The sequence below is a fragment of the Pinus tabuliformis genome, chromosome 6, assembly GCF_031772625.1.
Source record: "Pinus tabuliformis cultivar Carrire ecotype Pingquan chromosome 6, CPIR1, whole genome shotgun sequence".
In the NCBI taxonomy this organism is placed as follows: Eukaryota; Viridiplantae; Streptophyta; class Pinopsida; order Pinales; family Pinaceae; genus Pinus; species Pinus tabuliformis.
The window spans coordinates 1,259,299,521-1,259,314,923 of record NC_142292.1 but is presented as its reverse complement, the minus strand read 5'-3'; the positions used below and the strand labels follow the sequence as shown (position 1 = coordinate 1,259,314,923).

General features: G+C 38.0%; 1 protein-coding gene across 1 annotated transcript in view; it reads left to right on the top strand.

The window, feature by feature from the left end:
- Positions 1-15,403, top strand: part of LOC149263238 (VAMP-like protein YKT61) — a 123,362-nt gene that overhangs the window by 28,778 nt on the left and 79,181 nt on the right. The window contains exon 2 of the mRNA XM_089425962.1: positions 5,482-5,579. Within this exon, the coding sequence (XP_089282088.1) occupies positions 5,482-5,579 (98 nt within the window). The remainder of the gene's footprint in view (positions 1-5,481; positions 5,580-15,403) is intronic.

Below are 15,403 nucleotides of genomic sequence, written 5' to 3'. Positions count from 1 at the left end.
TGCTCTACTCCGCTGATGTCCTCAATTCTCATGTGATCTGCAACCACACTCGGATACCATGTTGGATTTTCTAAGTCTAACTGTTAGAAACCCTTCATGTGTTTTACGGATTTATTCCTACCTACTTGTTCTGTTAATTAACAAGTTATTTGCCATGTAAATACTTGAAATAAATACAAGTACATGCTCAACACATTACAGATCATCAACTGAAGGAAACAAAAATAAGCACACAAGTGACACTGTTGTTTTTGGACTAATGTCCCTAGAAAAACCCAATGCGGGAAAACCGGTGCAGCTATATGAGGGTTTGATTTATTAAGCAGTTTCAGAATACAATCCGGGTGCCAAATCTGGCTCACCCAATAGAGAAAAAATCTTGGCAGTAGTACCTCTCTACTCGGATGCAGATATTCCGGCTGAAACCCCGGATAAACACTTCGGCAGCTCCACAGCTCCAATATGCCCCATGAAACCCCAACGTCAGCGCTCTGGGGACTGCGTCAGCTCTTTCTGGCCCAGCATTAGCCCAACGTCACTCTGGCTTGGCCCGCGTCAGCCGCTGGAGGCACTGCGTCAGTCCTCTAGCCCTTTGTGTCACTCACGCTAGTCTTCTGAGGCACTGCACAGCTCCTGGCTGGCTTTGCGTGAGCCCTGGCTGGCTCTTCGTGAACCCTTGGCTGGTTCTGCGTCCCTCTCTCCAGCTACTGCGCTGGTCCTCTCGGTGCTATCTCTGCCTCTCTGCTTTTGTATTCGCTGCCTCTCAGCTGCAACTGTGATCACTTTCTCAACTTTCTCAGCAAACCCAACCCCAGAAAGTCGAAATCTTGATCTCTTGGTGTGTTCTCCAAGTGACCCTCAAGCCTCCTCTTATACTTTTCTTGTTGGCAAATCAACGACCGAGATTAAGTTCCTAATCAATGGCTAAGATTAGATCTAGCTTGATCCATGACTTTTGGACCATTCTAACACAGTTTTATATTATTTCACATTAATATTTTATTTTCCCTAAGTCAAAATATTAATTATTTTAATATCTCCCAAACTGTCTATTAATATTTCTTGGTTAACTTTCTTTTTCAAATCTTTGCCTTCTTGTTTGTTAGACCACTGGCTTTGATTCCAATCATCAGTGGAAAACATCTTTTGCAAGTTTCTATGTTGGGAAAGCATAGATTGCAATGTCAAAAAAGTACGTTGCAAATCTAGTGATGGCAAGCCTAATAATATCTCTGCTCCCTGTGTGTCTCCTCATCAGGCTCAAAATCCATGAATGATTGTAGATAAATTTTGTTATGCTTTTGGCATGATCTACAATGTTCTTGACCCAATCTAATTTGTCAATATCCTCAAGCATGAGATCTATGCAATGTGCAACACATGGGGTCCAAAAGATGGTTTTGTGTTTTTCCTCTAATAGTTTACCAACAAGAACATAGTTAGAGGGATTATCTGTGATGACTTGAACAACATTAGCCACCCCCACCTTCTCAACAACCTCATCCAATAGCTTAAACAACAATAATGGTACGGTTCCTTTGATCAGTCCATCCATCTGACATGATAGTACATTCTGTTTTTTCCCATGAGTTTTTGAAATCTTTCAAATACTCATTAATGGAGGAAATTTCTTTCTGCAAACGATGCCCCCTTAACTCATGCATAATAGGGCCTTTGAAGCCCTTTCCAACAGCAAATATGGCTTCAAACATAGGCTCATAATATGGTGAACGGGAAGCATTGAAGGGGATATCAACATCATACCACCATCTAGATATGTAAAATCACAAGCAGTCTCCCTCAATTCTTTCTTCCAATGGTCATCTAAAGTGGGATGCAAAGTTCTACTAGCTTGAGGACCATGTGCATTTGATGGAGAGGAGGATATGACAGTGAAATGACTTTTGATATTCATATGACCCTTATTTTTCATTTTACCCTTATCCTTTTTTTCTTGCATGGAATCCAAAGAGGGATAAACATAGTGGAAGGGGTTGGATGCATCAGTACAAGGGATAGAAGAAGAGCCCTCAGAATCTAAATGGGGGTTGGTAGCCATCATTTGTTGTATACTCCTCTTCCTCCCAATTTCAGCCTATATTTCTTTTTGCCTAGTTTTTTCTTCCAGAAACTTCTCAAAGCTATTTAACAACTCCTTCTTAAGCTCCTCAATTTTTGGTGATTCACATGGAGTAATTTGGCTTCTAATACCTGCCAAGTGTTGTTTCAGCGTATGAATGCCCCCAGGACCCTCCTTAATTTTTCTGTGGCAAAATTTGCAATGCATTTGATTATCAACCATTTTAGCATATGCCCAAGCAACATCTTTCACTCTAGGAGCCATTTTTTGAGTTGTAAATGAAAGGAAAAAAAATCTGAAAATGAAAACAAAAGAATAGCATTGCTTCAATGTTCATTTCTTTTACAAAAAAGACTCTTTTCAATTTCTAGATTTGCACAAAACTCCTCACAAATTCACACAAATGCAATGAGATAGCTGTGAGGAAATGAGAAGGGTTAGGTAGCTTTTATAGGGTTTGGGAGAGGTAAATGGACCTCAGAATAACCCTAAGCCAAATTAGAATTGGTTGTGGGGTCCTTCCCCCCCCAAAAAAAATCCATAGGCCGCTTTTCACCGAGCCAGCTTGGTAACCTCAGAATAACCCTAAGCCAAATTAGAATTGGTTGTGGGGTCCTTCCCCCCCCAAAAAAAATCCACAGGCCGCTTTTCACCGAGCCAGCTGGGTTGTTACCAAGCTGGCTGAGTTGGTCACCGGCTCTGTAACAACCCAGCCAACCAAACTGTTTCGGCCATCGAGCCGACCCGACCAGGCACTGGCTCAGTCTGGCTCTGCCGTTTTGGTTTCGAGCTGGCCGTTTCATAAAACACTGGTTGAGACCTCACTCAAGCATATATGGGGAGGAATTTGGGTCTTGATGTTGAGAGACCACACTCAACCCTATCTGGGGAGTAATTTCGGTCTTGATGTTGAGAGACCAAACTCAAACCTATCTGTGGATTAACCTGGGTCTTGATGTTGAGGGAACACACTCAACACTATCTGGGGAGTAATTTGGGTCGATGTTGAGACCAAACTCAAGAGTCAATCCTATCTGGGGAGTAATCTGGGTCTTGATGTTGAGGGACCACACTCAACCCTATCTGGGGAGTAATATCAGTGTTTTCACGGAGAGACACTCACTCAACCTTATTACCAAGCTGGATTTACAGTCCATTATGCCAAATCTTTGAAGGATCTCAATAACATACTTTCCTTTGACCAAGGAAGACTTCGCCATGCCTTCCTTAGGACATTCTATAGAACTCGAACATTCTATTGGGGTCCGTGACACCTAGTGGAAACTCCTACATGGTGTTATTCCTTTCAATGGCTTGTTTAGCTGGTAGTAACTGCTAAACCTTCATGTGCTTCTAGTTCCCTACAACTGCACCCGAGCCACCTTTCACGATGTCCTGCTCCGGTTGGCTGCTGTCCAGACCCTTCTCATGTAGACCTGTAGCTCGCTGGCTTTATTTGATGGCTGCTTCTGCTGGCTATAACCCCTTAACAACCTATCCATTGGGTGCCTAAAATCCTCCAGTGTGTGGGATCACTCGACCCAATAGTTGTTGTCTTTTGCAGTTGGTGGCTAGGACAAACTTGTGACCCCCCGCGATGTCCTTGTCCCTTGAATACATCCACCTTCATGAACCCTAGTCACTGCCCTTTTGCTTTGATGTTGCAGTCCCTCAACTGATGGTTTTGGCCTCCATCGCTAATTGTTACCCTAAGCCGTCGCCTTTGCCTTTCTGCTGGTTGATACATTCCTTGTGCGTGGGTTGAGTGGGTCTGATGGCCTACTTAGGCTGTCGGCCACCCACTTCCTCTCTTTGTTTTATTTTTTATTTTTTTAATTTTATTTTTTATTTCCTTAAAAAAATAGACAATAAAATTTTGTATTCGCACCCTCCCACCCCACAGAAATTTCTTTTGTGTACAATGTGCGGTATGTATGGCCAAGATCCTTTCAACCTTGTAAAAAAGAAAATATTTCCGCCTTGTACAACTCTAGTCAAACCTGGCCTCGATGATCTTGTATGAACCTAGCTTCCTGTGATTTTGAGATCGGTTTTCGTAGAGGTTACATTCTGATACCATGTTAATTTTCCCTACAAACCTAGCACTTGAAAGTTAATTCCTAGCAGTTTACATATCTACTGTTTAATTGCACAAATAGGTTCTTGATGGAATTAGCGGAAGCAAAATTACACAACTAATCTCAATCACATTAACACAAATTCTGCCCAATCAAATATGTTTATCATTAAATTGATTCAGAACCTCTACTTGGACTCTCGATTTGGGATAATGGTCCAATTGAGGAAATACATGTACAACACTGGGTCTAATCCAGCTGATCAAGCCCTCCTTCGCTGATCTGAATCTCCTTGCTGCCCCCTTCCCCAAACCCGACGCACTAGAGTATCACACTCCTCATTGAGATGCCTCTCTCAATCTTGTGCTGCTGTATGGTGCGTCTTCTCCTTCTCCTTAGCCTTGCTTTTATAGCTTTACATTGAGCCAACATAACAATTATGTGCTTTTCCTAAGTTAGGCTAAGTTACAAATGCAACTTGTTCACACTAGAGCAAGTGTCTAAGGAGACCTTGGGTGACTTCTACACGCCTAGACATTTAGGCCTGTGTATAAGTACCTGACTGAGCTACAAACATCAACAATATTGTATAATATAAAAAATCTGATGTTTTCCTGTCTCCTAAAATTTTAAAGGTGGTGTTTCTGAAGCTTGTACCGTTTTAGAAGCTGCACCCATTTAGGTATCTTAGGTCGATTGATACTTACTGTTAGTTTAAAATCTATACACTTTGTTGTGTGTGCATATTATAGTAAGCTCATAGGAATCACATGGGAGGAATCAGTGACGGATTCTTTCTGCAATGGCCAATGATTGATGAGGAGTAAAGTTGAGGGCACTGGGTTCCTGTATTACTTGATCTAATGTCTGAAATAAAATGTGAAAAACAAATTTGGTTGAAATTTATGTGAACACCTATCACAAGCCATTCTTTTGCGTCTTTAGCAAATACCGTTGTCCTTAATTGCAAAGATTCATTTCAAATGTTTTAGGTACGTTGGAGGTAATTCCATTGGGATTTGTATTTTGAACTTGAATGGTTAATGAATATCTCAGCATGATTACTCATAATAATATTGAAGTATTTTAGTTCTTTCTGTGTGTCCTAACTTATTAGGAACTTTGAAGTGCTACTTTTCATTGTAGTGTATTTATTGATCTAGAAATATACACCTGTCCTTGGGCCTTTTCTTTTTAACAAAGAAAATAGGCAAAGTAGTCTCATTCTTATAGTTTCTTTTTTGAAGGTATTGGTTAGTATTTCATTAGATATGTTCATTACAACATGGTGTTAAATGATTTTACTTTTTTCCTGGGATGCAGAGTACATGGTGCACTGTTATAATAAAAATGGCTTGTTTGGGGTGGCATTCATGGATAACCACTATCCTGTGCGCAGTGCTTTTTCTGTTATCAACAAGGTGCATTTTGCTTTCTCTTTTTTTGAGGGCAACTAAAAATGCTTGCTACCTTAGAGAATGTCAGATATATCTATGGGGCATTGATGCTTATACTTGATTATAAATAGATTAGAAATTGTATTTTAGCATAATAGATTTTGTTATTGTGTTTTGATACCTGATAAATATGGGATCTTGACTACAGTAATTGTAGACATCAAACTGTTTCTCTATATTCACTTACGAACAAATGAAAATAAGTCATATTGACTTATTCCTTGCCCAATAACACCTCTGGTTGAGTAAGCATGAGTCACATCCATCTTTACATAAAGTTTTGTTTCATGTATTTTCTGATCTTCTAGATATGTGCAATGATTTATTTGTTATTTGAATGCGACCTTATTTATCTACTACAATACAAAATTGCAGGAAATAGTTCACTAGAAAGACTTGAAAAACTGAGTGCAGACTTTTAAATGTAACCTTAGCTTGTCTGAGCTTTGTGATTTGACACCTGATACTGTTTTTAACGTGCTGTGTCTGAAATCTAGCAGGTTGATTGTACATTCTTACCAAGATGGTTGATTGTAATAACTCGTGTATTTACAATATGGCCAAATGGCAAAAGCGAAATCATTTAACATAACAAGTGGCCACTTAGCAAGTGACAATTTATTTTAACATCTAGTCTAGATGCCCATGTTGAGAATTATAGCTTGGATAGAACTTCTGCACATGGTCAGTGTGAATATGCAAGAAGTAGTTCAAGATATTTTCAGAAAGTTATCTTGGAAAATTAATTTTATTTGTAATTCAGTTTAGTAAAAATGTGAAATTTTATTTCTAGTAGTTGAATCTAAAATTGTACTTATACTAGGAGGAATCTTAAAAATAGATTCTCCACTAAACTTATGAAGACAAGGCAAGGTAGAGGCTTTTACACACACACTTGAGCAGTTGAGCAGCATAGAGAAAGCAGGCAGCCAGGGAATGGCTTTCCCAGGCAGCATGTAGTTTGAGACAACATTCAGCACATTTCCGTATAGTTGCAAGGACAGATCTGTATGGATCCATACAGTTGTACGGACAGATCCGGATAAGTTGTACAGACTGTCCCACAGGCTGTACAGCGGTTTTCTGCTGTTTCTGATATTTTCAGCAAGCCGTAGAAGCTCAGTTCAGGGCATTTTTGGTATCCTTGCTTGATGTTTTATTTTAGGCACGTATGGAGCTTTCGTTGTAATTTTTTTTTGAAGGAATGAAACACTGATTTGAATGAGTAATTCCCGATGTATATGTGAAATTAATTTTTATGTTTTCGCTGTAATTTATAGCTATACCTGATTGATGTTATGATCCAAAATTTAATGTTAGTATTAATCAAAATCTAGAAAAATCTACCTGTTTGATTGAGAGCATAAGGACATTAGTCACCTAGGGCTTGAAATTCTGACATGGTATTAGTGCTTGATCTCTGATTGAGATTCTTGAATCTTAAGGATTTGTAACAATAAATCTATTGCAAGGAAGAAGGACCAGCAGTAAGAGAATTTCAAAGTTACATTTTCTGATTTAGGAGCATGTGCAATAGATCTCAGAGATGGCAGCTATGAGTGTCTGGTTTGAGGACAGAGTGGATGATGCTTCAAACTTCGTAGCATGGAAAGTGAGGGTTACACTCCTTTTTACTAAAAGAGAATGAACTTTGGGATATTGTTAAGGATGTCATGACTCCACCTACAGATGCAGAGGACTTGGTAGCTCACAATGAAAAGGCAGTGAAGCCCAAGTAGATGTTCTTGGATGCCATAAATGACCGTGTGATGCCTGATGTATCCGAGAACAATATGGTGAATAAGATGTTCAATGCAGTGGTTAGTCTTTCACATATGAATATAAACAAGAAGATGATATTGCTGAACAAACTCAGATCCAAGAGATGTCCAGATCAGAAACAGTCACCAATTACCTTATGAATATCACATAGATTCTCGTGATTAGCTTGTAGCGATTGGGGAGAATGTTGCAGATGTAGAGTTAGTGAACATGGCATTGAATGGTTTCCTAGTGTCACGAGAACCATTTGTCGAAGGTATTTGCACTCGAGAAAACCTTCCTAACTTTGAGAGGCTTTGGGATGATTGTATCTAGGAGGAGGCTTGGATGGAGTCAAAGGCTCACAAGAAGTGTGGTTAGTGAACCTAGCTCTCCTTGGTTAGTCAAACAAGAGTGGAGGTAAAGGACCCAACGAGGGTTAGGGAAAGAATGTGGAGTCAACTTCACAATCAGGGAAGAAGGACTTAAGTAGAATCAAGTGCTTTGTTTGTCATAAGCATAATCTTTATGCATCGCAGTGTCCATAGAAAAAGGGTAAAGGGAAGCAACAATAGAAGCAGGTAGCAGACTTTGCAGAAACTTAGATGAACGGGTTTGTTGCCAAGCTCAAGAGGGATTTCTCAATGATATGTAAATAGTGGGGCATCACAACATATGGTATTAGCTCGGTAGTTGTTTTCTAGTTTGAAGATGTAGGACTCAAGAGTACAGGTTGAGCTTGGTGATGATGCCAAATACTCAGTGGTGGGATTTGGTATTGCTTGTTCTAGGTCCTAAGAAGAATTTGTTTTTAATATTAGTCATGGAGGATAAGGGCTTTGGAGTGGAGTTCAAGAACTAGCAAGTCTTCATCAGGTTGAAGGATTTCAGCACAAATATAGCTCAGATAATAGGGGTTAGAGAAGGTGTTTTGTATAGGTTGCAAGGTGAACTTCCTCGAGCTTTAGTGCATAACATAACAATGACAACTTGTGTGAGTTGAGGCACAAGAGGATGGGGCACTTGCATCATAAGGCATTGCCTATTCTGAGGGAGATAGTCACATGACTTCTAGAGTTCAATATTGAGCAACATTGTGTATGCAAAGGGTGCATGCTTGGCAAGCATGCCAAAGCTCCTGTCCCAATTAGGGAGCTATAGGTCTGTACGTGATTCTAGACCTAATACATTCAGATGATTGTGGACCGATGTCATTAGCATCAACGACAGGAAGTATGTATTATGATTCTTTTATTGATGATTTCTCATGCAAGAATTGGATCTACTTCTTAAAGACCAAGGATGAGGTCTTTAGCAGGTTTTAGGAGTTCACAACTTAAGTTGAAAGCCAAATAGGGAAGAAAATCAAAGTCTTGAGATTCAACAATGGGAAAGAGTATACCTCCAAGGAGTTTGAGGGTTTTTGCAAGAGGCATGAGTCAAGAGGGAGTTGGTAGTTCCCTATAGCCCATAATAGAATGGAGTTGCAGAGCAGAAGAATCGACCCATCATAGGGGTTACTAAGGCCATGATACATGACCAAGACTTGTTGATGTTTCTTTGGAATGAGGCATGCAACACAACAATCTACATCTAGAGCTGGTGTCTTCAAAGGATCTTGGAGGACAAGACACCAGATGAGGCATTCACTAGTGTGAAACTAGAGGTGAGTGCTTTTTGCATCTTTGGTTGTCCAATTTATATCCACATATAGTAGAAAAGAGGACCAAATTGGAGCCCTCTAGCATGAAGTGTTTATTTGTGGGTTACAATAGGACTTCAAAGGCTTATATGGTATATGTTCCAAAGCAGAGGATGACAATAGTGAGATGGGATGTAAAGTTTGAGGAAGACTTTGCAACCAAGGAGTTCCATGAGCCTATTTCGGTGACAGAGGATGAGGAGTAGGAAGTTTCAGAGGTTGAGCTAGGGTCAGGGCAGTACAATAGCCTAAAGGGAAGGCAATAGCCCCGTCTACTTGTAGTAGGAGATCTTGATGGTTTAGTCAGATATTGAGGGATATGCTTAGGGGCATGTTGAGACTCCTAGAAAGACTTTTAGAGAGAGCAAACCTCTAAAGAAATCTCCAAAATATATGGCATTGAGGAGAAACATTCTAGATTTTAAGCTTTCTAATTTTCAAGAGGTACCACACTAGCAAGTATGGCAAGATGCCATGGTGGAGGAGTACATCTCCATCATGAAGAATGATGTTTGGGACATAGGGCCAAGACTGGAGGGGAAGTCGATTTTGAGTTCCAGGTGGCTCTACAATTTCAAGCATGCTATAGATGGTAGCATTGAGAAGATTAAAGTGAGGTTTGTGGTGAGAGGGTTCTCCCAAAGAGAGGGAGTGGACTACGATGAGACATTTGCTCTAGTCGCCAGGTACACTTATATTAGAGGTGTTACATCCTTGGTTTGATTTATGGGATGGAGGATACACTAGATGGATGTGAAGACATCTTTCGTCAATGGGATCATTGAGGAAGAGGTGTACATAGTGAAACCTCAGGGTTTTGAGGCACATGGGAAGGAGTCCCATGTGTACATGGTTAAGAAAGCCTGGTATGGACTCAAACAAGCATCAAGAGCATGGCATTCCATGATTGATGGATATTTATAGAGTATGGAATTCACCAAAAGTGAAACAAATTCTAACTTCTTTTAATATTTTTTCAGAGTGATCTATTTGTTTTGGTGTTGCAAGTAGATGACTTGTTTTTGACAAGTGTGGAGAATCTCATTATAGGGTGCAAAGTAAACATGGCAACTAAGTTCGAGATGGAAATCAGTTTGATGCATTACTTCTTGGGGTTGGAGGTTTGGTAGAAAGAAAGAAAGAAAAAAAGAAAGAAAGAAAGATTTATTGATGTCCTCGGGTGACCACAAAATTAGGTCAATGACACTAAGAAAATACATCTGGTATTAATGCAAGATATGTGGTAGTGCAAATGCGACTCCATTATGACTCGAAAGCTAATAAGACTAAGATATGACTGAAATAGTGGCGACATGAAATAGAAGTACAAATAGAGAATGTATAAAGTCATATGAGTGACCAAAAATGAGAAATGCGAAGTATGTTTGCTGTTGGACTGTGCAATGCCATAGAAGGGAGAGGGAGACTAGGAGAGATTTTTCTTGGGTAGGTTAAGTATATAGTTCAGATCCTAATGAGGTTTGAAATGGAGGATTGCAAACCTATGGTCACACCCACGATCACTAATTTGAGGAAGGTGACAACTTTAGATTTAAAGTTGGTGGATCCCATGATGTACAAGAAGCTGATAGGTTCCTTGATGTATTTGGTCAACACCAAGCTAGATATATGTTTTGCAATGAACACTTTGGGTCCGTTCATGGTGGCAGAAGCATTGGGTAGCAGTAAAACATGTACTTAGGTATTTGAGGGGCTCATTGGAGTATGGTCTGAGATATCCTAGAGATGGTGAAGTAAAGTTGTAGGGTTATTCAGATATTGGGCAGGTAGTGTATCAAACAAGAAGATAATATAAGATAAGGTAAAGATAATATTATTAATGCCCAACAAGAGACCACTAAAGTAGGTCAAAGGGATTGCTAGGTGCAATGATGTCCACAAAGTGATAGCGTGGAATTGGCTCCTATAAAAAGAGAATGCAAATAATAAGAGTGCGAATCTAAACTAAGGCATGTGGAGACAATATCTAGACTCCACAATTGGAGGTCATTCTAACAGAAAGCTGTACAATATAGGCATATCTAGGATGTGGAAAATGGAAATAGGTAATAAGCAATGTGTCTCACAGCCTGCTGGATCAAGATTTGTCTCTTCTAACATATGAGGCTAAATGGAGGAAGCGATGGTATTGTGGTTTAGTAGGAACAAGGCTTCCTTGGCACTTAGCTTAGTAGAGGCAGAATACATGGTAACTAATACTGCTAGTTGTGAGGCCATCTGTCTTTGCAAGTTACTTGCAGGATTGTTTGATCGGGAGTTGGAGCCTACAACCATCCACTTTGTGAATGCAAGTGTTCCATGAAAGGTCCAAGCACATCGAAATCAAATATTACTTCATATGAGGCAGGGTTCAAAAGGGAGTAGTGAAGCTCTAGCATATTCCCATGGATTAATAGGTAGTTGATATTCTGACCAAGCCCTTGGCAAAAGGGAAGTTTGAGGCCCTTAAAGACAAACTCGGGTTGGTGCAGAATTTGTTTCTTGCTAAGAGGAAGTGTTTAAAATTATTGCTTGGATAGAAACTTTCGCACATGTTTATTGTGAACATGCAAGAAGTAGCTCAAAATATTTTCAAAGATGATATTTTCAGAAAGTAATTCTAACCTTGGAAAAGTAATTCCTTTTTGTAATTCACATTAGTAAAAAACTGAGGCTTATTTTTAGCAGTTGAGTCGAAAGTTGTATTTAAATTGGGAGTAATCTTAAAAATAGATTCTCCACAAAAACTATAAAGATAGGGCAAGGTAGAGGCTTTTACACACACACTCGAGCAATGGAGAGGATTCAAGCAGCACATAATTCAAGACAACATTCTGCACATTTCTGTATAGTTGCATGGATAAAGTTGGAAAAGTAATTTTTTTTGTAATTCACATTAGAAAAAAAGTGAGCCTTATTTTTAGCAGTTGAGTTGAAAATTGTACGTAAATTGGGAGTAATATTAAAAATAGATTCTCCACAAAAACTATGAAGACAGGGCAAGGTAGAGGATTTTACACACACACTTGAGGAGTTGAGCGATGGAGAGGTTGCAAGTTGCTAGGAAAGAGGCTATTTTGGGCATCACATAGTTCAAGACAACATTCCATACACCTCCATATAGTTGTATGGACAAATTTGTACAGTCGTATGGATATATCTGTACAAGCTGTACAAACTGTCTTGCAGGGCTGTACATAAATTTTTTGATGTTTCTGGTTTTTCAGCAAGATGTACAAGCTCAGTTCAGAGCATTTTTTGGTATCCATGCATGTTGCTTTCTTGAGCAACATGTGGAGGTTTTCTTGTAAATGTTTTTTCAAAGGAATGAAAAGTTTATTTAAAGGAGTAATTACCTGTGTATGTGAAATTAAGTTTTATGCTTCCGCAGTTTAATTTTAGTTGGGCAATTGATGCTATGTTTAGAAATTTCATTTTTAAATTCATCAATCTACTTATCTGATTGAGATCATAAGGATATTAGTCATCTAGGGCTTAAAATTCTAGCAACCCCTTATTGGCACAGCCTTTGACCTTTTGCTCTTAGAATTTATAGTGTGCAATCCTTTGTCCTATTATAATTTCCCATCATCCCAGATGATCCCTTATCTCCTCATGGAGCTCATTTGCTAGGAAGGCTTTGAATTTTCCTTTCTATCTTGATGTTTTTTTAAAATAGTAAAGAGAATTTCCGGAGAATCAGTGAGTTCAAAAGATTGGCTGCCACTATTATACCAGTACAACAATTTCATAAATGCCACTAATGAGTAGGATATAACATGTATCTAGAGACTTGAACCCACGCAGCTGGGGAAACAAATTGTACACCAAACTACTCAAGCTTAAGATCCTTTGACTCCTTTCTATCTTGGTGCTATGAACAAAATGGTTCGTTAATTATGCACCTGTGAAGATGAGATGGACATGAACTTTTAGTTATATAGGACATGAAGCCATAAGTGTGAAGAGCAAATATAATAAAATATATTGATATTGGTTTGATACAAGAGATGAATGATATGTTGTCAAGAAGACTCCTTGTATATGATCTAAGATACATGCCAATGCTAAGGGATACAAACCTACATAATGATTAAGTGAACAATTAATATAATTTATGTTCATTACAAGTCACCCCTCCTAGAGATGCTCCATCCTCGAAGCAGTAGAAAAAGGAAGACGAAAGGATATCCAAGGTTGATTTTTCTGGGGTTATCTATTGATAGGACTCTCAAGTGAAACTTTTTGGATTGGGACTCCAAGTGTGTCTTCAAAATGTAAGGAGTGTGTCATCGTTGTTCAAAGTAAGGTAGATGCTAGTAATTTCACTGATCAATTGAATGATTCTTGTGATTAGGATATATCTTTTGGGTTTGGTTTTAGTTAGACCTAGTGATTAGCTTAGCTAACACTTATCTAGGCTGCATTTTTTCTTTCACTTTCTTTATTTTGCTTTCAATATTACCTATGCATTGCTTTTGCACTCCCACATTATATTGACATTGGATGTATCTTTGGTATCGTTGAGCCACTTAATGGCATTTGTCGGACATTAATAAAATTATGTTATCTATTCCCTTTAGGTCTCCACTTTAGGATACTTAAATTGTTTATTTATATCTTTTTTAGCAATTTGTTGATCAATAAAACTTGGTTTGTACTTGTAGTGACAACTAAATCTTTAATTTTGGTTGTGTTCTTAGATGATTTCACGTTGATAAATTGTTTTCTGACTTTTGAATTGGATATTCCCCTCTTTTAATTGTTTGATTTCAATGAGTGAGGTTTGGTTGTGGTTTTTTGAACTTTAAAGTTTCTTTATTTTTCTAATTGAAGACAACATTTCACTCATTTAAAGATTGATTTTCTTCTTCAAGAACTTGTAACTGTTTTTCTTCTTCAAATTCCTTATAAATGGATGCTTGATCACTTTGAAGGTTGAGATTTGGAAAACCATATTGCTTCTGATGATGTGGATTTTGTGCACCCTCTTGTAATATCATGGAACTATATCACGAACTTTTGAAGCATAAAATTTAGATTTGAAGGAATAATTGTCAATTACTAATTTTAAATTATGGAATCCACAAGACTTTGATCTGCACGGGGATATTTCTTTAATACTCTTTGTTGAAACTTGCATATGATTCGCTAAAATGATGTTGTTGAAGTTGCTTACTTTTATTTAGTAGGTGAATGGTGATGACCGCTGATTTATTTTGAATGATCCTCCCAACTATATTAATGCTAAATAATTGTGAATAATTCTGCAAGAAATTTGATATGATCTATTTTGAATAATTCCTCCCTGTTATATAAATGCTTTCTAGTTGTGAATAATTCTGCAAGAAATTTGATATGTTTCTTCATTATTGTTTCTGACTTTTTTATTTTTATTTTTGTTAAATTATTTTCTTTCATAATTTTTAATTTAAATTTTTGCTGAAATTTCCATTACCTTGACTTTGCTTGATTAAGTGACCTTGTTCCTTGCAATTTAAAATGGTACTCTTTGCTTTTTTATAATTTGAATGGGGATTTATGGACTGGAATATATTAGGGCATGGATGAACCTTTATACATTATATGTGGGGGATAATACAAATATATGTTTTATTTCTGTCAAAAATTTTCATCTTCACCTTGACTTTTCTCGACTAGGTGAACTTGTTCCTTGCAATTTAAAATGGCACCCTTAATTTGATTTGGGATTTATGGACTTGAATATTAGAAGGCACTAATGAATCTTTATATGGATGATTTATCTTTTTGTTTCCATCAAAAAATTTCATTCACCTAGACTCTGCTTTACTAAGTGATCTTGTTCCTTGCAATTTAAAATGGCCCTTTGCTTTTTATAATTTAATTGGGATTTATGGACTTGAATATAAAAAGGCATAGTAAACCTTTATATATACTGGATAATATACCTTATTTGAGTTGAATTTGATTATATGATAAAATTATTAAGGAATATTTATTCTTATACTGTATTTCCTTGTGTGGCCTAACTTAACCTTTCAAATTTATTAATTGATTCTTTTCCTTCTATTTTGTTAATGTTGCCACTTTGTCAATGGCTTGATGGTAGCTTATAATTTGAATGCCACTCATTAATGTGACTGGTAATTTGCGAGGTGGATGGTGAGATGCACCTGATGCTCCTTTGCGAGACATTCCTCCTGGCTGCTGCTGGGGAACATGGCTATGATAGTATCTCTGCAAATGAATGTCGTAAATTGTCCACTGTTGCTGTGGGTTTTTATTTATATTTCTTGTTTCCTTCTCTTGTGGAGGTGATTTAGGCTTCTGCGTTTCTCAACAT